Source organism: Galleria mellonella, unplaced genomic scaffold, assembly GCF_026898425.1.
Source record: "Galleria mellonella isolate WM207_F2 unplaced genomic scaffold, CSIRO_AGI_GalMel_v1 utg54, whole genome shotgun sequence".
Lineage (NCBI taxonomy): Eukaryota > Metazoa > Arthropoda > Insecta > Lepidoptera > Pyralidae > Galleria > Galleria mellonella.
The window spans coordinates 2,887,397-2,913,130 of NW_026442114.1; the positions used below are offsets into that span (position 1 = coordinate 2,887,397).

Consider the following 25,734-nt stretch of genomic DNA (forward strand, 5'->3'; position numbering starts at 1 on the left):
TGTATTTACTTTGGCATACATTTTTATTTATGCCTAACTAAAACCACCGATATCTAGATAGAGATTAGTATAAAAACTAGAATTTGAAGACACAGATGATGTCATGTACTCACGCATTGGCAGAGTAATACGTGAACCAACTAGTTGACCTTAGCCCACGCGCGCTGCTCTATGACTCATGCATTACCATAAACAAACAGACGCAACTATGGTATGGCCCCATAGGGGAAATTATTTGCTACACACATACACCATTATGACAAGTTTTATGTAATTATTGTTACAAAACTGAAGGTTAAAAAATTTAATTTCCATTTGTATAAATATACGAATATTTCTGTTTCGTTTTCCCGCGTGAATTTTTTTTTTAATGAATGAAAATGGAACGGTCGTGTTTTTAATGTTTCTTTTGTTTTGTCATTGGGCTTTTGTCTATGACTATTATGAAGCAAGTTTTAAAATTAGAATTGTTTATATTTTATTATTACCTCGTATTGTTGATATACTGCGTTTTTACTATGTTTTCCTTTATACGTTATATTTATGTTTTTTAGCTAATAGTAATATTTATTGTATTGTCGATTATCTTGCACCCTGGCTGGGTACCATTGAAAATAGCAGTTGAGGACGCAGTTAGGTCAGTTGGCCCACCGTAACGAATTCATCAGGAATTAATCATTACGGTGGAAGTGTCGAATAAGTCGCTTGTAACTTTTGCGGGAACGCTAGTCCCCATAATCCTACAAAACGCCATATTAAGCCGATATAGTATATTACCAGCGTGGTAATTAACTATATCTTCCTTTATGGATAAAGACCAGAGTCCAGTTGTGGGTTTTTAAAAATAAGTCAAAAACAAAATATCTAATTTGTTTGCCAAGTCTGTCAGCTGCAACATGCTTACTTTAATTTATTTTCGGTCCACATGCCCTGTGGCTATAACTTTTATGCCCCTCAAACAACATTCTAACAACGTAGTACTAGTTGCTAGTAAAATATTTTAAAGCCCCAGCCTGGGATCTGCTGGAAATTTATTGCTAGAATTTTCCGCATAGATGCTCTATTACTTAGGATCTGTTATTTCAAACCGTTCACCAATGTATTTTGATGCAAAATGTGCTTGTGAATAGTTTGAAAGCAGCGATTTCGATAGTGATGTACCAGTAAACGATGAAATGTTGTGTAGACACATTAAATTGGCAATTAAATTGATAACTTGTCAATTTAATTATCAATCTAATTTGATGGCACCTCAGAATCGATCTAAGAACAAGGAATTACATAAAAGGAATGATAAAATAAAAACTGTAAATCATATGATTGCCTCCTTTCTTCTTATGCAAATATAATTAGTAAGAAGAGGAAGAAAGATACACCATCAGTTGCTATTTTTCTCAATTCATAGCAGGCTAGTGTATAGAAAATGTGTATGTAAAATTTTTGTTCATATTGATATGTCAATTATTTGTCAATAACAAATTTTACATTACTAGATTATATATTCGACACAGTTTATGTAGAAACTATGCAATCAAGTTGTTATTGAATTTGATAGGGTTATACGGTCAATAAAACCTAGTGACAAAATTGGAATTGACCAAAGATTTCAGAATAGAATAGATGGAATGCATAATTCACATAGTGTGTTGCTCGTTGTATTTATGAAATTGCCAATGCGTTAGAGAGAGATAGACATGTGAAAACGCATCTGCTTTTTAACTAGTGCGTAGATGTCAAATTAATAAAATAAATAATTTGACAAACAAAATATTGAAGATTATGACTGAATAATTGAAGCGACATTAGAAAAATAAAATTCCAGACAAATTATCATTTTAAAGACTAGGCAGCATGGTCTCCGACCTTAGCCTGTTCCACAATGGAACAAACGTACTAAAAAAAAAAAAAATAAATAAATATATATTTACATATAATAAATATATATGTATATCATATCAAGTTATTAAATTTAGATAAATATGAGAGATAAATTTAGAGAAATGATGCCACAGAATATTTATAGTGGTTTGTAGGTATAATCATTTTTTTTTAATACAACTTAGAATAGCAAACAAGCTGACGGTCCATCTGATGGAAAGTGATAACCGTCGCCTATAGACATGAGCAGTACCATGGACATAACAGAGTATACTGTTTCGCCCATGATACCCCCCATGCGTTGACATTCCTGAGGACTCAGGTGTTATTCCTCTATACCCAGTTTCTCCCTTGTGTCTAGCGAATACAGTAGTTTAAAATAACACAAGACTCATGCGTTGCCGTTCCTAGCACTAAGATAATGTATGTTAATATTAAACTTGTGTTTACTATGCGCTCACTGTATTATCACGTTAATGTTTGTATAAGTAAGACGGTCAACTCTTCTAGACCTCCCGGAGACGAGATATGAAGTTTTACGACGGTACCCCTTAATTTCCTAATATTTTGTACATAGTAGTTTTATCGCGGCGTAACAATCTTAATGTACTTCGTTACTTTGGGACGTGACCATTGTATATATAAAATATACCCACAATTGTCTACGTAAATAATATTTTAGTTTGTCCCCTGTAGTACATTATAACTTTATTACTGATTACGTTTAAATATATGTTAATTAAATAAAATTATGCAAAACTGAGTTTTTATTTTGAGCAACTTAGAATGGCAAACAAGCTGTCAGTCCACCTGATGGAAAGTGGTAACCGTCGTCTTTAGACATGAGTAGTATCATGGACATAACAGAGTATATTGTTTCGCCCATGATACCCCCCATGCGTGGCCATTCCTGAGGACTCAGGTGTTATTTCTCTGTACCCTGTAAATTCATTGCCACATCCCACCCTTCAAACCGAAACCACAGCCATGCAAACACAACTGTTTCACGCGAGAAACACACACAATTTTGTACAAAGCCTCCCTTTGGTAATGAGTTTAATGAAGCTATCAGTTTTTCTTAATATAGTTTGATTTTTTATTTTTTGTAATTAGTGTGAATTTGGTCTGTTGATGTTGAACTAATAGGTATATACTTATTAGAAATTTTTATATCTATTTATTTATTTTTATTTTTTTATTTGTATATATATTTTTTCATATTGAAAGTATGTTCAGTTCTGCTTATCAGTGTATATTTTAGTATGTATGTATATCAATAATTACTAGTACCGCATTCGAGTATTCTGACACTTCCCTATGGTTGACTGGGAGAGAATGCTTTTAGCATTAAGTCCGCCATGTACACATATTTGTACTATTGAATAAATAAATAAATTTATACATAAATCGTATTAGTCGTCGCGTGGGCATATCTTTGTTTACAATTCAAAATTGTTTAAAAAAATACGTACATAAAGTACGTACCTATTGTTGCATTACATTTTCAAGAAGGGGACACTTACATTGACCTCTTAGGCACTTACCGCAAATGAATGTGACCTTCAGTTGGAATTTATAACGACAAATGCCACGGTAAGGTGCAAAAACGTGTGACATTTGTTCCGCCCACGTTTCGCTCCGTTTCCCCAGCCGTGATAGGTTATTGGCGGAATTCTAGGGCGTGTTATGTGGGTCTTACGCGGTCACTTTTGGTGTTTCGCAATGGGTTTCTAAACGACTCACGTTTGCAATACATCTAATTGGCAGTTTTTGATGGCAATTCACGGAATGGTTAGCGTTATAAGAGCCATTTTAGTGACACGTTTTGCTCATAAACCAACTAGTAGTTGTAATTAAAATTTAAAACTATTCCTTATTACTTAAATGTATTAAGTTCCAAAATAGCATCCAGATAATAAAATATCTGCAGATGAGTTATTATCATATTTGGTTTGTTCTTCTCTTTCTTTACTAATATAATATGCCAGAGGATTTAAGTAAGTTATTTTTAACATTTTATTAAAACCAGGGACGTAACTAGATCCCAGTTTAAAGTAGGACAAAAGAACTTTTTGGTAATACAGAATTCATAATTAAGTGTCTAATTTTCTTTGGCTCTTCCGTTATAAGGTGGGCATCGGGCCTTTTAAGGTAGGACATTGCCCGTCAAAGTCCCCCTTCGACCTTAGATACGGCCATGATTAAAACCAATAATAAAATGGTACAAAAATTATAATATCACATCATGCATGTGCTTAAATGTGCGAAACGCAATTAAAACTGTACAAATAGCGTATCAAAATTCGTCGATTATGAAAATATTATGTTACACAATACTGAGGTCAACGGCCGGCTACCTGTCATATTTACTTTATCGCTGTCTCACTCTAACGTACCTGTAACTGCCCTACTACAAGACTACAATTATTCTGTACAATATTTCTGCGGCAGTAATGTTGACGGGAGGTTCCATTAATTGTTTTCTAGCTACAACAAACCTACATAGAAATTGTAGTATGGCGTGGGGGAGATTGACGTCGATTGTTGGTCATTAAATGCCGTAACTACATAACTTTAAGTGCCCGTTTATTGTGATAGTATCTTACATGCCTAATACAATATTAACATGCATACAAAGAGCGTGTTGTTATTGAATGTGTAAAGACATACGTAAACGTGCGCAAACAATATAGATTTTTTTTTTGATGGATGATAATGGAATGGTAGCCCCACCCGCGCTTTCGGTATACACCGGCGGGGCACCAGTGAAGGATGATAGGTGAGTATGAAGCAGGTCAGTTAGCCCATCGTGACGAATTCAACGAGAATTGTTCACGATGGTTTCCAGGGGAACCACGTGGAGGTCGACCTGATAAGGCATATTGCTAGCAATGGGGCTGTCAAACTCCAATGCTAACAATCCCTTTCCCCCCTATAAAATAGAGTGGTGCAACAATTTGTTTAGTATAAATAAAGAAAACTGTTATAAATAAGATGATATACTTGTAAACAATTAGCAAAACACGTATGTTTGCTGTTTAATTCTTTAATGAGGTCCATAAAAGGGAAATATAATACATAATCAGAATGGGTACTTTCTTTGTATTTAAAAAAGTTAAAAGTTTCATAATCTTATTTTAATTATTTATTAAACTGTTTTATCAATTACAATTAAGTTAAATTCTTCATTAGAAAAAATGTGATAAATTACACCTAAGTCTAACAGAAGCTTTGGTTTTTATAATATAAAATTGTCAGAAAATTAGTAAAAAAATGTAATAAATTAGTAAAAATTCCTGTAATAAATTAGTGCCGTCGATTTCGTTTGTTTGTGGCATAATAACATTTAGTTACAATGAATGTTCTGCTGCATTTATCAAAATTTTCATATTTAACGCCATCTATTGTCAAATGGGGTTAATAATTTACATATCAATCAATATAATAATATGGCTTGAAAAATAATATCGAAATCGCTATAGAATTGTCGGAGATATGGCGAAACAACAACAAAAAGACACAGGCGACTTGCTAACATCCTCTTTTAAAAAAAAAATCCTTCACAATTCAACGATCACCGGATCGATAGGGCCTGTCTAGACACAAATTACATAGTTACCATTCGTCCCGCACAAATATACTTTTTAAATAACACGTAACTTTCGTTTCTTGAAATTATTCAGTTTGCGAACTTTGCTTAATATCTGATTTGCAGGTTATTTGTATTCAACGGGTGTCGCCCGAGTTACGGAGAGATTCGACTTGTTCAAAATAAATAAGGTGAAAGATACGAATATATTTGCCGTTCCCCTCAACAGGTTTTTGCACGTGACTTATCTATGATCTGGGACCAATACTTAACGAAGTAAAGTAGAAATTTGAACGTTTTACAACGTGAAACATTGCGATCGCTAATGGCATAGGGTTTCTGAGTGATTTCCAAAAGGAACACCTTTCCAATTTGTTTACTCGTATATTTTTTACTAGCTGCATCCAGCAGATTCGCTTACGTAAATCAGTACATATTCTATGTGCTGAGTTAGTATATAATATACAGGTGTACGAAATTTCTTTTAAATCCGGGCTTATAGCTTTTATGCAACTTAATTTTTGTTTACAAATATATAATATGTATCGTCTGGGGGGAAAGGGATTGTTAGTAATGGAGACTGAGAATCCTATTGCTAGCAATATACCCAACCAGGTCGACCTACACACGGTTCCCCCTGGAAACTATCATGGTTAATTCCTGATGAATTCATCATGATGGGCTAACTGGCCTGTTTTCATTCTCATCTATCGCCCTTCACTGGTGCTCCGCCGGCGTATCCCGTTAGCGCAGGCGGGGTTACCATACCATTTTTACCCATAAAAAAAAATACCAACTCAGGTCTTTTAATTTTATTCAAATAACTATTAGGTTTATTGACGAGTTTAGTGTGAAAACTTTAAAATGGTTTAAAAATTTTGAAATTCAATTAATTTGTACTCTCGAGATTGTATTTAGTTTGACCGAAGAATTGAGTATAACAGTTTCAATATTGTTCTTGATACTAAAAATATTTTGTTTATGTAAACAAAGATATTTATGTAAAATGCGTAGCTACTGTATTATTTGCGTATTTTTTTTTTGATGGGTGAAAATGGAGTGGTAACCCCACCTGCGCTAACGGGATACGCTGGCGGAGCACCTGCGAAGGGTGATAGATGAGAATGAAAACAGGCCACTTAGTCCATCATGGTGAACTCATCAGGAATTAACGATGATAGTTTCCAGGGGGAACCGCGAGGAGGTCGACCTGGTTGGGTATATTGCTAGCAATGGGATTATCAGTCTCCATTACTAACAATCCCTTTCCCCCCATTATTTGCGTATTAAAATGTATAATCTCGTCAATGTTTATAAAACATTTCAATATAAACTTAACGCTTCAGTGACCTAGAAACGTAATAAAAATCAGGAAATACACTTATAAAAGCGTTGTAAATAGGCTCTTACTTCTACACGTGTGACATATTAGTCGCGTGACGTAAACGATCGTTTGTAACGTGGCAAAAACTTAAAGCGCACGGAATCAGATAAGAGAGTTGTCACGAACACAATGTGATAGTAAGCTCTCCTATATACAGTTTTGTTTTGTACTTTTTGAGTCCATTTCTCAATTCGAGACAATGTATTTATGCGGAGCTCTTCCCATGTCATTCTAATCCCCGCGCTTTATCGAGTGACCAATGGAAATGCGCGAATAACATGGCGCCGGGGTTGCCAGATGCTATTTACAATTTCTCTCCGAGTTGGCAATTATTTTTCTTCAATATGTTGCGATAATAATTACCTGTATGCAAAGATTACTAATTCGTATTGCTAAAGAAATAATGAATACTATTGACGATAAAAATCATAAGACACAGTGACCGTTTACCATCAAATGGGCCGTGTGCTTGTTCGTCTCTTTTGTGATATATGAAAAAAGACCATCTACTGTCGCCCTACTGCCTGCCAGCGCCTGTATTTATCTACGCATATATTTATAAATTTTTCTTCGAAAAAAATCCAATTATTATATTTCTTTACGATACCTACACATTTTTACCCAGAATTGCTGGATAAACACACAACCTGGCAACGCTGTAGAGCGGACATTTTCATTCATATTTCTCCCGTGGCGTTCCAACGATTACGGTTTGAGCGGTCGCGTTCTTTTTTCACTGCAATTTTGGCGGTATTTTCAGTGGACTTTTTGTGGCCAGTTTTAATCGTTGTTGCCATTTTAGAGAGCTCGTCGACGAGGGCGTTTCGTTTGTGTTTCTTTTTGTGGCTCTTTTTGATGTGTTGTATCAAACGCGTTGCAGGAAACGACCGTGTTTTTTTATTATTTTGATGAGCTTTTCTTGCCACTTGTACAGTTATTCATTCATCTACTGGTCAAGTAGTATAATTATCATGAAAAATTTATTTATTAAGAATCTTTTACTCTATGTATAATAGATGAATTGGTTATTCATTTCACCAAATGTTCACAATCATAGGAATTACCGTATTTTAATATGCCATTTTATTATTGTTTCAGATCACATTGATCTTCAATATGATGCGATGACCTGAAAGCGATGCTGCTGCAGCAGGCGTCATCGTCGCCTGGTCCCAGCGGCACGGCCAGTCCGAAACTTGCACCCAGTCCGAGACCAAATCCTAGTCCAAACTTTGGTTCACGACTCACCGGCAGTCCGAGTTTGAGCGATGGAGCTTCGAGCTCTAATAGTCCCAGGTTGGGCGCCAATAGTCCCAAGTTGGGCGCCAGTCCAAAATTTGGAAGTCCACGACTGGGGGCTGGCAGTCCCAGACCGAGCCGGGCGTTGGAAGATGAGGCCGCGTTAGAAAGGCTACAGGCCGAATTGAAAGAAGGCTGGACTGTACATACGGGGAGAGATGGCAGACTGTATTATTGCAAGTAAGTTGTAATGTTACATTACAATGAAAAATATTTATAGATTTTTTTTTTTTTTTTTTTTTTTCTTTTCGCGTCCGGTGAAGCTGTAAAGGCCACACACGGCCAACAGCAAACACATTCAGAAAAAAAAAAAGATTTTTTTTTATAAAAATATCATATTTTTTTTAATTTAAAAGGAATTGACAGTTCAAATAAAGTATAGTTACTAATGATCTATATATTAATACGTGAAGCAAAAACTTTGTACCTCTTTTGACGAAAATTGCGCGGACGGAGGAGTATGAAATTTGGCACACTTATAGTTTATATAGAGAAGGTTTGCAGAATGCTATTTTTTTTTAATTATGCATAAAAAATACATTAAATCAATAAAAAATAAATTACACACACTACCATGTATTTGACACACACACACACGCATATATACTCTTTTGTTTATTGTTAAAGTCTGTAATTAAATTAAGAATAGATTAATATTGTTTGTTTTTTATAAATTATTTGTTTATAGTCTTACTGAATATTTATGTAATGGTCGAATTTCGATTACGGCGCGATCACTAGTAAGATTTAGTTCTACAAAAAAAATAGCTTTTCTTTTTTATACAACTTAGAATGGCAAACAAGCTGACGGCCCACCTGATGGAAAGTGGTAAGCGTCGCCTATAGACATGAGCAGTACCATGGACATAACAGAGTATACTGTTTCGCCCATGATACCCCCCATGCGTTGCCATTCCTGAGGACTAAGGCGTTATTCCTCTGTACCCAGTAAATTCACGCCATAACCCACCCTTCAAACCGAAACACAGCCATGCAAACACAGCTGCTTCACGGTTGAAACACGAATGGCACAGAGGTACCTAAGCAATCGACTTTTGTACAAAGTCTCCATCTGGTAGCTATTTAATATGTTACAAAATTGATAAAATACTTACATGGAAATAAATTTAATCAATTGCAAAAAGAATTGTAGATTCCTAATAAAATAATGAACCACCATTTGCAGCAAAATGTGTGTGTGTATTGAGTAACAAATTGAATGTAGAATTAATAGGGATATTTGTATAGAAAGCAGACGAGGTCGTCTATATGTTATTTGCCAGCTGATAATATATCTTCAATACATGATATTAATTTGAGCAAATAATGAATTAAGTTTTATTTGTTCAGAGAAATAGCTGTTGAGTTGTTGTCTTATAAGATGGTAGTTAAGCCACTGCGCAACTATACAACTGTGGGGGGAAAGGGATTTATAGTAATGGAGACTGAGAATCCCATTGTTAGCAATATACCCAACCAGGTCGACCGCCTCGCGGTTCCCCCTGGAAACTATCATGGTTAATTCCTGATGAATTCATCATGATGGGCTAACTGGCCTGTTTTCATTCTCATCTATCACCCTTCACTGGTGCTCCGCCAGCGTATACCGTTAGCGCAGGCGGGGTTTACCGTACCATTTTCACCCATCAAAAAAAAAAAAAACTATACAACTGTATTTGCATTCTATTTAAAGCTGAAACTAGATTTGCAACGGCCACCGCGCTCGCAGTCGAGTTTTAAAGTAACATTTAATTGGCGGCTGCAATTTATTCTTCAAAGAGAAAATGGCCTTGTTATTCGATAACAACTGGCGTTTATTGAACTGCGTGGCTATTATCATTTTAAATTGTTGTTTTTTTTTTCATATCTGTGAATTGTTTAATTAGGCTGCGGAAGAGAATTACGTAATATGTATGTTTTTCGATTAAATTACATGCTTCGAAAAAGAATGATAAATTTATTTGCTTGTACAGGTTATTACAATATTTAAATACAATATGTAAAGATTTGAAATTTATTCTAAAGATTTTACATTACAAATCAAGTAAATAAAAACTATTCAGTTGCCATTGTCCATCAGGTGGGCCGTCAGCAATGGATAGCAATAGGCTATTGCTATCCATTGCTATCCTATTGCCAATAGGGATTAACCTCCCCATTACCAACAATTCTTCCCCCCCCCCCCCCGTCCGTGCGGTTGTAAGATTATCACTTGGACGTCTCCACTCTCAAATAGTAGCTTTGTGTAAATATTTTGTGAATATTCATCACAAGGCGAGGTGGGTTGAGCGACGTAATGATCTACTTCGGCGAACAATTACGAGGGTATAAAATTTTAATTAAATACGTACAGACTGCGGCGAATGGAGTTTGTCTATATTCTATAAATGCGACGGATATAATGCAAAATATCGATATTTGTAACATTTTATTAGAAGTCTGAACTATGAACTTTCAGTATGATGCTTACAGCCACTTTCTAGCATCGAACAGTTCGCCATCGAAAGGGAGTTCATCCCCATACCTTAGAGACTAGATGGTCGCAAACAGCGCGGTTTCAGAGACGTTTTTTCCCTTAGATTATATACGAAACTAACTATGATGAACTTTCAGTATGATGCTTACAGCCACTTTCTAGCATCGAACAGTTCGCCATCGACAGAGAGTTCATCCCCATACCTTAGAGACTAGATGGTCGCAAACAGCGCGGATTCAGAGTCGTTTTCTTTTTAGATTCTGAAGAGTGTCTCCATTCGAATGCTTCGCGAAAAGCGGGCCAACTTTTTCATACAATTTTGCATGATAAATAGTTATGAGTGATTCCTTTATAACTTTTATATTTAAGGTTTACTGGTAGAAAATGCTTATATCATTAAGTCCGCGTTTTGTATTACATTTTATTGGTCAATAATGTTTAAATAAATAGAAATTTAAATAAAAAATAATATTCATATAATAAACTAGCTGTGTCCCACGTCTCCGCCCGTATGAATCAATAAGTATACTATTACCAGAGGGAGACATTGTACAAAAGTCGATTGCTTGGGTACGTCTGTCCCATTCGTGTTGCAACCGTGAAGCAGCTGTGTTTGCATGGCTGTGTTTCGGTTTGAAGGGTGGGATATGGCGTGAATTTACTGGGTACAGAGGAATAACACCTGAGTCCTCAGGAATGACAACGCATGGGGGGTATCATGGGCGAAACAGTATACTCTGTTATGTCCATGGTACTGCTCATGTCTATAGGCGACGGTTACCACTTTCCATCAGGTGGGCCGTCAGCTTGTTTGCCATTCTAAGTTGTATAAAAAAAAAGTATATAAAATTTTCTAAATTTCATTCTAATCCGTTCAGTAGGTTTTGCATGAAAGAGTAACAAACACTCATCCATCTATCGTTACAGGCTACCGCATTTATTATATTAATAGGATAGGATGAATAATTTGTAAATTTCTCCGAATAAGTTAATAGGTGTTTTATCCGTGCTTCCGCAACGAAATAACGTAAATTCTGTTTTGGTAAAGGATTTTCGAAATAATTTTATAGGAACTCTCCTGAATCGATTTATTGGTTCTATTCGTAGGTACTTGATCAATTTCTCTTGTTATAAAAAATACTTTTTCTTTTAATTTATTTCATTTATTTATTTATTTTATTATTCTATTACTATTCATTTATTTATGTATTTAATTCTTTATTGCATCATAAATAAAAATATACAATGATAAGTGAATAATTCAAGTGAAATACAGTAACATAAATACAGATTGAAATATACACATAAAGGTACAAAAGGCGGTGTTATCGCTAGGGCAATCTCTTACAGACAACCTTTAGTTAAAGGAGAACAGAACAGAAAAGGGCAGGTGACGCAAGAGTGAATTAATAATTTTCGTGCATAAAATATTCTATTACTATTATTTGTACTACTATTGTTGTATTATAACTTAAAAAAAGTATACTTTTACGTATATTTATATGATTTTTATGCCATTAAGGTGGCAAACTATTATACATAATTAATATTTTTACCATTAAGGTCTGTCTATCTACTCTAACGTCATCGTGATCAGTTCCTAGTATATTTGTTACAGTGAGCCGATATACCTGTTTTCATTCTCACCTATCATCATTCATCAGTTAGCGCAGACGAGTTTAAAATTTCATCCTAATCCATTAATGATTTAAGATTGTTTTTTAACAAAAAAAACAAAAAAAAAACAATTTTAATTGTGGCATAACTAGTTATTTTTATTTAAAAACTAACCTATTGGGCCGATTTTGATAAAATTTCTATGTAACCATTTTGTAAGAATATGCTTTCAGATAAAAAAAAAAGATACTCGTATTTCTAAATCAATTTACAGTTGACGGAGTTATGACGTAACAAATGCAATAAAATACTACTCAAATTGAGATATTCTATCTTTTTGAAGTTAGTTCGAAAAAATTGCACGACAATTGGCGCCAAGAGGAGACAAGCGAAGAAATTAACTTTCAAAATATCAGTAAGATTACGGATCTCGGCAGCGAGAGTGGACTTATCTCTATAAGAGATTTGTTCCAGCCAAATTGGCGCAGTGAAACAGGAAATGATTAGCGAGCAATCTATTTTGATGACCTTCAAGTACCGTGATCGCATCTTAATCGGTATCCTCTGTCAATCAAGTGCTCAGCGGCACGTATCGATCGGCTCTGACCTCAATGGAGTTGCATTGTTTTATTACAGAGCTAGCTTTTGGCTCGCTGCTTCGTACGCGAAGAAGTAGGAAAAAGATAGATAGATAGATACTCTTTATTGTTTCCTCCAAAAGATTACAGTAGTAAACTTATTTTAGATATAAACAATTACAAGAAATGATCACAATGTGAAAACAATAGGCGACCTCATCGCTAAGATCTCTTTCAGACAACCTTTGGATGGAGAGAATTTCTAAAAATTATTGTTTCGGCATCTATTGGTCTTATTAAGATTATTGAAGGGAGATTTTGAACAGAAGTACTGTGTCCCATTCGTGTTTCTACCATGAAGCAGTTATGTTTGCGTAGCTGTGTTTCGGTTTGAACGGTGGGATATAGCAGTGAATTTACAGGGTACAGAGGAATAACACCTGAGTCCTCAGGAATGGCAACGCATGGGGTGTATCATGGGTGAAACAGTATACTCTGTTATGTCCATGGTACTGCTCATGTCTATAGGCGACGGTTACCTCTTTCCATCAGGTGGGCCGTCAGCTTGTATATCATTCTAAGTTGCATTAAAAAAATTGGAATGAAAATTATTGTAATTTTAGTCTTCAATGTTTTTTTTTTTTTTTATTTTGCACGCTTGATCTACGTAGATTTTGTAAGGTTTTATATTATAATGTCGGTAACGATATTGCCTTGAAAAAAAGTGAATACACACACACACATCAATAAATGACAAGACCTACATTCAAAATATTCGAATTCAGAACGTGGGGTTGCCTGTCTATGAATAGGTAGATTTTGTTTCGCAAAAATTTTTAGTTCTGCAAAAATGGCAGTTTTAATTTTTATAAAATACATTTTAGTATATGGACAGGAGTAAATTGTATAAATTACAAAAAGAATTGCAAAAATCGGTTCAGAATTGGCTACGTAGTTGTGCATAACCCATATTCACAAAAACCTACAGATGAATTTAAAAGCTCCTTTGGGAAGTCGGTTATAAAACTAAATACTTTTAAATGTTAATATTATATTAATATAATTATTGTGTTACGTCATAAAGTAATTTTGTGACTAACGTGCAGATTATAATGGAGTTGGAGGCATTAGAGGTTACGGAAAGCGCGCGCGCGGGAAACAATGCCGCCAAACTGCGTCGCCAACGGTTCGGAACGCGCTCGTGACGTCAATATTTTTCCGCCGCTGTCCGCGATCAGGGTTGACATATCAATTATTTTGCATTTACACTGGCAAATTGGTTTTGGATTTGGCGTGATCGGTTATTGGTTATATGTCTTTGTTGGTTATATTTGATTCATTGATAAACGTCCGAGGAAATAGATCAATTGAGAATGATTATATAACACTTGCAGTGTTAATTTCATAATCATAGAAATGTCAAACGGCCCATAAACCTTATTTTAACCTATTAAAGTGTTCTATTTCTTTTTTCATGCGAAAAGTGGTAAAAATTTCTAGTCAACGAGAAATACCAATTCGATTTATTACAATTCAAGATGTTAGAATTCTAGAGGGAGCTAGTTCGTGAGTTAAGTTCGTCTAAGTTAGCACTCAATTAGATGCGAATTCATATCTAATCTAACAAGGATGGCATTGTGAATAGTTAACTGCTTAATAGGTAATATTCGTATGTTAAATATTATAAATCTGTACTTATAGTATCAAAAATTAATAAATAAATAAATTGTATATTTATACCAAAATATAATGTTAAACGTCCTTATTACAGCTTCATGGCAGAAATAGGAAACAAAATTATACATTAAGGTGAGTCACAGTTAAAAAGCAATTCTATCACTGGTTGAAAATGTATTTCTTTTATAATTATATGAAATGGATCCAAGAGCCTACCCGACACGTAGCTTAGCCGCTTTAAGGGAAACTTTTTGATATTCGTATTTGGTTTCTAGAAAACGATAAAATTACCAGTTGTCTAAATATTTAGATTTAACTAAAGTTTTAACTGTAATTTATGATTAAGAATTTTCTGTTTTAAAGTCTAATGTATTTTGATATTGTTATACTATACTAGCCACCCGCCCCGACTTCGTACGTAGAGCATACATGCTTTTTTTGCATCGGCTTGTTACGTTAAGTATGAGTTAAATTTAAATGTAACGTATTAGCACACTACTTGGAGTATTTTTAACGTTTTTTTTTTATTTCCGCTCTATATCGTATCAGTTCAAATAGCTTTTGTAATAATCATAATGGGTATATAGTAGGCTATCCTTAAAAGATAGACATATGTCTTCACGGACATTTTTGTAGATCTACAAAAGAGAAATCATCCAATCATACATTGTTTTGTTGTAACTCAAACGGATTAGGCAGCATTTTCGATGAAAGCCCCCAGGCGGCTTGATTTTTTCTTTCATCTTCAATAACCTTCGTCATATTTCAACCAGTTTAGACAGAATCGTAACGAATTATACACTTAGGTCTTCCTCAGAAATCACTTACTCTCTTGATAAATGGAAATCGCATGTATATCCATTCAGTAGTTTTTGAGATCATTGCGAATTAACAGACAGATAAATGCAATGGGTTACTTTGTTTTTTTTATACGTAGTGACTAGTGACAGTTCTAAAACCCTCATACACATTTTACACTCATCCGATCTGTGCACACACACGTCATCTATGCACTAATTTGATCTACCGATAAAACAAAATACGTCTAAACAACTATATAACTCAAACAAGTTTGAGTTTTAAACATTTATAACTTTTCTCCTACGATTACTTTAAATTTCAACATATTATTATGTATTTTAAGTAGATATAAATGTATGCTTTGTTGGTTGTCCTTAAATAAATAAACATTTAATTTATTTTATCTACATTTGTTTTATAAGTTCATTCTATAATATAAGTTATATCAGCTTAGATTGCTACATATCTAAGTAAGGCCCGAGTCTAAGAACGTATAACGTACAACAGTATATTACTCCATTAACCTTCCCGACACCTTCGAGGAGAGAACGTTAAAATTAGATTATGAAAAATGACAACCCTAAATCAAGCCAACATGGCGGACGCGCGTCATCGTTCCCGCCTTGCCTTCATTAAACGGATTGAACTGAGACAATGTGCTCGATATCCGCTTATAAATTATGTGCTGGCACACCCTGTACTTGTAATATAATAGATTTTAATTGTGGCTAAATCCATGGGCGTTACGATGCATTACGATGATCTATCGTGTACACACGCTAGTGATGGGATAATTACATAGGGCGGGGATATAATCAAATGTAGTTTTTTTTTTTTCAATAGATGATAATGGATTGGTAACTATGCCGGCGCTAACGGTATACGCTGGCGGGGCACCAGTGAGGGATGATAGGTGACGATGAAAGCATCGTGACGAATTTCACTAAAAGTATTCATGATGGTTTCCAGGGGAAATGCGTGGAGGTTGACCTAATAGGGTGTATTGCTAGCAATGGGTCAGTGAGACTCCATTACTAACAATCTCTTTCCCTCTTCAAGATGACGGATACCACTTTTTATATCAGATGGGTCGTCGGTTCCTTTGTTATTCTCATGTTGTATAAATAAGGAAATAATAATGTGTATCCAGTGTCATTCGTATTACGCTTTGACCTGAACTACCTACTCGCCCCTCAGCCTTCTGACATCTGTCAAACCGTCACAAAACTCAAACATTGGCGCCGAAAGTTTGACGGAATAATATAGATTTTATCGTAATTTATTGACAAGGGTTTTCACGTTTTTGGCAGTGAAACGAAATTGTCATTCTGAAGGCATTTGAGAAAATGTTTTTTTTTTTTATTATTTTTTAGGAATTCATCGTCAACTGGAAACTTATTATGACAATTTAATATTATAGTATGACTCTGATACTTTCAGTAAGTTCATGTTTTTTTAATGGATGATAATGGAATGGCAACTCGACCTGCGCTATATGGTAGGTGAAAGCGAATAGACGATCAAATAAAATCAGTATAGTAAATGAGTAAAATTAGTAATCGAATTAATAAAATTAGCAGTCGAATGATTTAAAAATTATTCGATTACTATTCGAAAATTATTCGAATGAATTGCTCAGTCAACTAATTAGTGGTAGTAAAATAAAATCGCGCATCGTTCTCTGTGATGTCTATAGTACAATTTTAGGTGACGGTTTTTTTTAATGGGTGAATATGGAATGGTAACCCCACCTACACTATCGGTATACGGTATACTATGCCATTTTTACTCATTAAAAAAAATTTTTTTTGTACAACTTAGAATGACAAACAAGCTGACGGCCCACCTGATGGAAAGTAGTAACCGTTGCCTATAGACATGAGCAGTACCATGGACATAACAGAGTATACTATTTCGTCCACGATACCCCCCATGCGTTGCCATTCCTGAGAACTCAGGTGTTATTCCTCTGTACCATGTAAATTCACGCCATATCCCACCCTTTAAACCGAAACACAGTCATGCAAACACAACTGCTTCACGGTTGAAACACGAATGGAACAGAGGTACCCAAGCAATCGACTTTTGTACAAAGTCTCCCTCTGGTTAAATTATAAATGATCTAATCCTTATTTATGAAAACGTCAAACGTCCTGTAACTCTATTTTGGCTACTAAAATACGTTGTCTTTACGCGTATTATTTTGGATAGATATGGGCACAGCCTACTATTTGTCCCTGTATTTGTCAATGGACATATCCCGGCTACGCAGACGAAGTCGCGTGTAAAAGCCAGTGGTTGAAAAACGCACTTGTTGAGTGCATTGTGCTAAATATTGTCGGCATTATTAAAAGCGGTGGAAACAAGAAGCGGCTGTGCAGCTGTAACTGCACCCATCTCTGATTACAACGGCCATTATTGCGCGCAGTCAGACAAGGCCTTTCATGAAATACGTGGAGTGTCCCGCGTTATATCGATGCTACGGTTAGCGTTTTTCAAACGACTTCAAAAAAAGGAGGTTTTTAATTCGATTGTATTTTTTTGTTAGTTGGCAACCCTAGCTACGGTAAATGGTATGCTATCTTTTACCTCTAAAGTTTATATCCTATATTTTTTTTTATACAACTTAGAATGGCAAACAAGCTAACGGTCCACCTGATGGTAAGTGGTAACCGTTGCCTATAGACATGAGCAGTACATAACAGAGTATACTGTTTCACCTATAATACCCCTCATGCGTTGTCATTCCTGAGGACTCAGGTGTTATTCCTCTGTACCCTGTAAATTCACGCCATATCCCACCCTTCAAACCGAAACACAGCCATGCAAACACAACTGCTTTACGGTTAAAACACGAATAGGACAGAGGTACCTAAGTAATCGACTTTTGTACCCTGTAAATTCACTTTATTTATTAATAAAGAATATTCAGTCATTCGTTGCGTTCAAGTGAAAGTAAGTTTCAACATGTCGATTTTTGTCGTGCGACCAAAAATGTAATGGAAAATCGACCCATATAAATCCACCGTAATGGGGGATTTACATGTCCCTTATTTCCTTAATGAGATTTACATGAGTCGGATTTCGTCGTGAGACTAATCGCTTCATAAAGCCGCATAGCATTGAAACACGAAACAAGTGGCCCATTTTGTAGGAGTATATTTAGCGGAATGGTTTTCTTATGATTATGCTGGCATATAAATGATTTGGAAATATCGGCATCATCATCATTATCATCATACCAGTCGTTAACTGTCCCCTGCTGATCTATGTTCAGGATTTTTTTTATGGGTGATAATGAAATAGTAGTTGAAACACGAGTGGGGCAGAGGTACCCAAGCAAACGACTTTTGTACAAAGTCTCCCTCATTTGATAATGCATGGTAAAATTTGGAAACATAAATACTTTGAGGGTTTGTAATTTTTAACTAACTTTAAAACGAGGTTATTCTCAATACGGCTGTATTTTTTGTGTTTATGTTACGCAATATTTTCATCCACTCCGAAGCAGTTTTAACGATTTTTATGTTAGCCCCAATAATTTTGTCAAGTTTGAAGTGATTTTGTCCAGATTGCAGGGGTTCTCTGGCAGCAAAATTAATGGGATTTTAGAATGGAATTCCGTCAATCATAAATCGACGAAATTGAAAATTGTATTTCAGTGATTTGAGGTTTCGTCGCTTTGTAATTAAATAGTCGATTTTAATGTTGCGGCGAAAAATCGTGTGTTGAAATCGTGTTATGTAAACCCAGGTTTAGACTGTAATACGGCACGCTAGAATTTCATTCATTATGACGCCTGTCGTCGACAAATTACATTAGTTTCCACCAAGTAACCTTCATTGATAACATTATGTGAAATTTAAACATGATTCAGCGTACATTTGGGCTTCCCTGTGCCGCCATTTGGAATTATATTGGCCTATATGTTACTATAGCAGGTTATTCGTCCCGACATAGGCAATATGGCGTTTCAGTATAGTCCATACTCATAGTAGTTATTCTGTAATCTGGTTCAACAGAATTAATGAAAAGATTTATTTATTTATTTTTGTACATTCGCTTATAATATAGATATTAAGTTATACCAAAAAGTACGCAGGCGTACTTATTCCTTAAAAGGATTTCTTCCAGTCAACCTCGAGAACCCAAAAGGAGTTTAGTATAAAAAGCATAACATAATATATATATATATATATATATATATATATATATATATATATATATATATATATATATATATATACATAATACTAATATACATAATATATATGCATACATAAGCCTCTCCCTAACAGGGGTTTTTCCAGTAGTTGCTACTCTTGGCAGGCAGACTAACAACCGCAGTCAGGCTTTAGAGATGTTTTAAGAGGGACGCTGCTGCCCTCTCTTAGTCTTCTCTTACGACACCCACGGGAAAGAAACGGGTGGGTTATTTTATACGGGGATCACACTGGAATTTGTGTAATAATTTGAAGTAATGTCCACGAAGGGACATTTTGAAGGGAAGTTTGGTTATCAAAGTTTTGTTGATATTGTCATAGAACCGCTCTCTAAATGGAATTATTAACCAATTGAAACATTCGAACAATTAACTAATTGATCTTTGAATCGATTGGATATCAGCAAACTGTCTTATGGTCGGATTCTAATCGGCTTTAAACGCCTGCTTTCGTGTTTACCCTTTAAGTTGAAATTTTTATAAATCCTTTCTTAACAGAAACTTGCGATATAAAATAAATTTATGTTTCATATCTTAGCTTTCTAGACGTGTACGTTTTTACTGTGTGTTGGTAGTCAGCCAGGACATATTATTTTATAAGTATAGGTTATATAATTTCCATTCTTTTTTACATTATTTATAGAATTTCAATCGTGAAGCAGTTGTGTTTGCATTGGCAAACACAACTGCTTCACGGTTGGAACACGAATGGGATAGAGGTACCCAAGCAATCGACTTTTGTACAAAGTCTCCCTCTGGTGAGATTTATTTATTTATTATTTATTTAACTCTTTATTGCACCATAAACAAAAATATACAATGACAAATGAATAATTCAAGTGAAATACAGTAACATAAATGCAGATTGAAATATACACATAAAGGTACAAAAGGCGGTCTTATTGCTATGGAAATCTCTTACAGACAACCTTTATAATATTAAATAATCAAATCTTTCCTCTTTATAAGGATGTCTGTAAAGCAGTACATATCTATAGGTGACGGTTACCACTTTCCATCAGGTGGGCCGTCAGCTTGTTAGCCGCTCTAAGCGCCATAAAAAGCTGATTGGAGTTCGGCCCTCGATTTGTCTTATATATCCGCTGTCAAGTAGAATTCACCTATCTCGACAGTAATTTATATGTCAACCTTGCCCTTTATTTCATGCCCACGTTTTTCCTATTTTCGTTACCCTTTCGAAAAATAACTTGATAAGTGTAAATTAGGCGTATACAAGCTTTGTCAGCGTATTTGTTCGCGGAATCAAAATAAAAATAACATGTCCTTCTGTAACTCGAATAAGGTAGTATGTGTATTTTTTATGTGTGATAATCGAATGGTAACCCCACCCGCGCTATTGGTATACACCGGCGGGGCACCAGTGAAGGATGATAGGTGAGGATGAAGCAGGTCAGTTAGCCCATCGTGACGAATTCATAAAGAAATACAATGGTTTCGACTATAGGCGACGATTACCCCTTTCCATAAGGTGGGCCGTCAGCTTGTTTGCCATTCTAAGAATAGATAGACAGGTAGATAAAATTCTTGAAATTGTTTTGACTATTACTGCTTATATCATCAGATTCATAAAGTTTTCCTTAAATATCTTCTATATACAGACATCTAGTTACAATTTTATGTGTATATCTATAGACTAGCCATTCTCCACGGCTTCACCCGCGTGGAACCTCATTAACTTCCCCTGGGTTGGCGGGTACAGAATGCCAATATCATTACCCTTGCCTTTAGTGCCGAGTTTTATTGGTCAATAAAGTTTAAATAAATAAATAGCACGAATTTTGGACAATCCTGTCTTAGTTAATACTCATTTATTCAGAATGAAATTAAAATATTTAAATTTAAAAAAATAAATAAATAATGAAATACGAGTATATTTGAGAAATATTATAAAAATTCTGAGACTCTAATGCGGCGTGTCATGCTTTCAAAGCTAATACAGGTATGGCGTGCATTTATAGCCATTGGCGTACCATATCAGCCATTAACTGTGCTGAACGTAGGCCTCCTCTATGAAGGGGTTTGGCCAGTAGTTGCAACCACAGTTATGCTATGGTGATGTTCATCCCTGGAACATTAAGTTCTCTATTACGATACTCAAGTGCGTGCGTGCGTGAGTGCGTTTTATGTGACTTCAGTCGAACACGATAGGGGATTTCATACTTTTTAAGCGACTTCAGTTGGATACGTTTGGGAATTTTATACTTTTTAAGTGACTTCAATTGAATATGATAGGAGAAAGTTCTCGTAATTTACAACAATTTCACTTGCAACAATGTTGTTGTAAATGTCAATCAATAAAATGACTGTCACAAACTTCGTATTTATAAAAAGAAAAAAACTACAATCAATCATAGTATTCTTGTACAGACCAGTCCCTACTAGAAGCGCCTTTTAACAAGTATGACGGACGAACCAGCCGTCATAAACAGCAGTAGAGGGCGAAACAACATTTACCGGCATAGCTAATACAAACCGAAAACTCAAATATATGGTAATGATTCATGAAGCAAGCATTACCGGTAATAACCGGAGTAATTTACCGGTAATATGTTTAGAACCGGCACTGTCTGCGCTAGAGAGTCTACTCCGCTGGTATTCCGTAATGGATTTGATGTCAGCGGGAAGTAATCGCAAATTAGAAATGAAATCTCCAAATGATTTTATAACGAGAAACTGTTTGATCTGCGGATTTGTTTATTAATTACTTATATTTCATTTATTTTACACAATTTAGAATGGCAAACAAGCTGACGGCCCACCTTTGAAAAGTGGTAACTGTCGCCAATAGACATGAGCAGTACCATGGACATTTCAGAGTATACTGTTTCGCCCCAATAACAGATATATTAGATATTGTTTATATAATATAAATTATCGAAACAAAGAACCCGCTCGTAATGAATATAGATATCTGATTGGTGTGGGCGATATATATTTTTTTCTCCTATCCCAATTAACAAGTACCACGTTCGTGATTAACCGTTCATCCCAAAAATTTACTGGTAGAGAATGCTACTGGCATAAAATTCGCTTTTTGTATTTCGTACTTTATTTTGGTTAATAAAGTTATTTAAGTAAATAAATAAATTAGTAGATATCGGATATTATCCATCTGTAGTTAGTATATTTAATTCATAAATAGTCTTTAAATATTTAATATTATAAATGTAAAAATAAGTTGGAAAACAAACATGTTTGTTTATTTCTACGCGCCTTCACAGCTCGATCACTTGTCACGAAATTTGGTATTCACCTCCTATTTGGGATGTAGAAGGACATAGGGTACAATTTATTCCGGTCAGTGGATATCCCGGTCAGGATGAGGTCGGGGGGGGGGGGACTAGTGTCGTAGTATGAAAGAGCAATGAAGGAAAAAAGGACAATGCGCTGCTTATTTCCACCAGAAGCTTCCATATTTGGGGAGCGTATGTACAAATATGAATTCTTCCGAAACAGTACTACAACAATAGATGTGAACGCTTACAACATCTTATCATTTACTATCCGCACACGTTGATGACCCACATCTGTCAACGCGTCCGTGCACAGTGTTCCATACGGTACGGAATAGGACTTTTTAGGCGACTTCAATTCGACACGATACGGGAATTTACATTTTTTAAGCGACTTCAATTTAATACGGTACGGGATTTTAGATTTTGTAAGTGACTTCAATGGAACACGATACGGGATTTCATACTTTTTATGTGACTTCAATCGAACACGATACGGAATTTCATACCTTTTAAGCGACTTCAGTTGGATACGATAGGGAATTTTATACTTTTTAAGTGACTTCAATTGAATACGATACGAGATTTGGTTATTTTGATGAGATTTTAAAAACAACGAAGTTCTAGTTGGACAGTATTATTAAGCGACAACCAAACGAGGTTTTAGTCCGACGGCATTTTTAAGCAATATCCAAACGAAAGAGGTCCCTAATTTAGCCTACTTGTGTGAATTTATCACTCAAATTGGCTTAGCTGTTTGAGCGTGATTAAGTAGCAAACATACAAATATTTTTACAAACTTTAACGTAGCATTATTTTTAGCATAACTTTCTTTTCTTTTTATCTCAAGATATATTCACGCGTACTTAATTCTCGTAAGTCAATGGAAACGGACACGCGTGGAAGCTTTTATGCTATCAAGTCGTTTTGATTTATGGCTCACTAAATTTATGAGTTGGTTTTACTGAGTACGTACTCAGTATTAATGTTGCAGTTGCGTAAACCGGTGGGCTCGTAATGCGTATGCATAAATTTCACCACGTACCTTTTGATGGTAATAGAATTTTGCGACTCCTAGTTACCTCCTTAAACATTTGTTATGAAGCAGTCTTGTGTGTGTGTGCGTGTGGGTGTGTGTGTGTGAGTGTGTATGTGTTTTGGTTCGAACTTCAAAGAGACTATATGTGACTCGCATTGTGGACCATTGGATGTCAGTGTATATACAGTGCTTCTGCATTATTAAATCGGAGGTGATTTTTTTTTATACCCATTATTACTACTTTTTTTTAATGGGTGATAATGGTATGGTAACCCCGTCTGCGCTATTGGTATACACTGGCGGGGCACCAGTGAGAGATGACAGATGAAGATGAAAGTAGGTTAGTTAGCCCATCCTGACGAATTAAACTAGAATTAGTCACGATGGTTTCCAGGGGGAACCACGTGGAGGTCGACCTGACAGGGTATATATTGCTGCAATAGGGCTATTTGACCCCATTACTAACAATCCCTTTCCCCCTCATTATTACTATTTGAACATCAGAGAATATACAGTGTCGCCCATGTTATTGATGTCTATACTGGGAACTTTATGATCGAGGGATGGCAGCAGCTTCTCTCTTAACATCTTTAAAAGTCTTACTGCGGTTGCCAACCTAACTGCCAAGCGTGGCAACTACTGGCTAAACTCCCCTTATGAGGAAGGCTTATGTTCAGCAGTTTACAGCTGAAATGATGTGTTGTATAAGAATGGTTTTATGTATATCACAAACACAAGCTTTTGTTTATTATTATTCAAATTTTTTATACCACTGAGGTGGCAAATAAGCATACGGCCCACCTGATGGTAAGTGGTTACCGTAGCCTATGAACGTCTGCAATACCAGAGGAATATATTCAAAATATCTGAATACCAAAATAGCCATGGAGTTGTATCCGAAATAAACATACCAACAAACTGTCCCCTGTATACCCAACTATTCCTTTGAAGCGTGAAGTTAGCAGCGTTTATCTCTCGTTAGTGGCTTCACGAATATTATGTTTTAAACAGTTCGCTCCAAAGTTCCAAACTTGGACGAACTTGGGGTATGTCTAACTCCGGTTTGGGATTAATAAGGAATTTCGCCCGTTACGTCAAAATCAAATTACTGTATGACAATCTTCGTATACAGCGTTATATATATATATATATATATATATATATATATATATATATATATATATTTAATTAAATGATAAAAAAACAATAGAGACATACGTAAATCTAATATTGAATTCTTCTTAATATTAGATATCTAAATGTACGTTAGTTTCCTTTTAAATTATTTATTTATTCATTAGTACAAATATGTGTACATGGCGGACTTAATGCTAAAAGCATTCTCTCCCAGTCAACCGTAGGGAAGTGTCAGAATACTCGAATGCGGTACTACTAATTATTGATATACATACATACTAAAATTGCATATATAAACGAATAAATATATATGAATGACAAATATATTTACACATATATTGATATATACTATATTATACACGAAATTGAGAATAATATAAAGTACTTACTGCTCGGATAAAGTAAAAAAGTGAGCGTGAACGCTTTTTTTGAATTATTATTTTTAATTACGGAATTTCACGACTGACTCTCGGTCACAACAGAATATCAGTGTTTTGCTCTTTTGAGGGCTAAGCAATAAACTGAGCTGTGACCATTTTGCGTTACTATGGCACACGCATGAAAGAAAGAAAGGAAATTGTTGATTTATATATTTTGCTTTTTGTTTTTTTTTTGTTTTGTTGCTTTTTTATTTTCATTCTTTTATCTCTTTTAATGTGTATTATGTGTATGTTTTTTTTTTATTGTAATTTGTGTGCTGTAAGTAATGTAAATAAATTATCTATCTATCTAAACCGACTTCAAAAAGGAGGTTTTCAATTCGGTCGCATTTATTTATGTTTG

The 25,734-nt window shown here is 35.1% G+C and overlaps 1 protein-coding gene across 1 annotated transcript in view; it reads left to right on the top strand.

The window, feature by feature from the left end:
- LOC113517257 (uncharacterized) overlaps positions 1 to 25,734 on the top strand; it is a 321,201-nt gene that overhangs the window by 90,919 nt on the left and 204,548 nt on the right. Inside the window, exon 2 of the mRNA XM_052898853.1 lies at positions 7,950 to 8,330. Within this exon, the coding sequence (XP_052754813.1) occupies positions 7,990 to 8,330 (341 nt within the window). The 5' untranslated portion in view covers positions 7,950 to 7,989. The remainder of the gene's footprint in view (positions 1 to 7,949; positions 8,331 to 25,734) is intronic.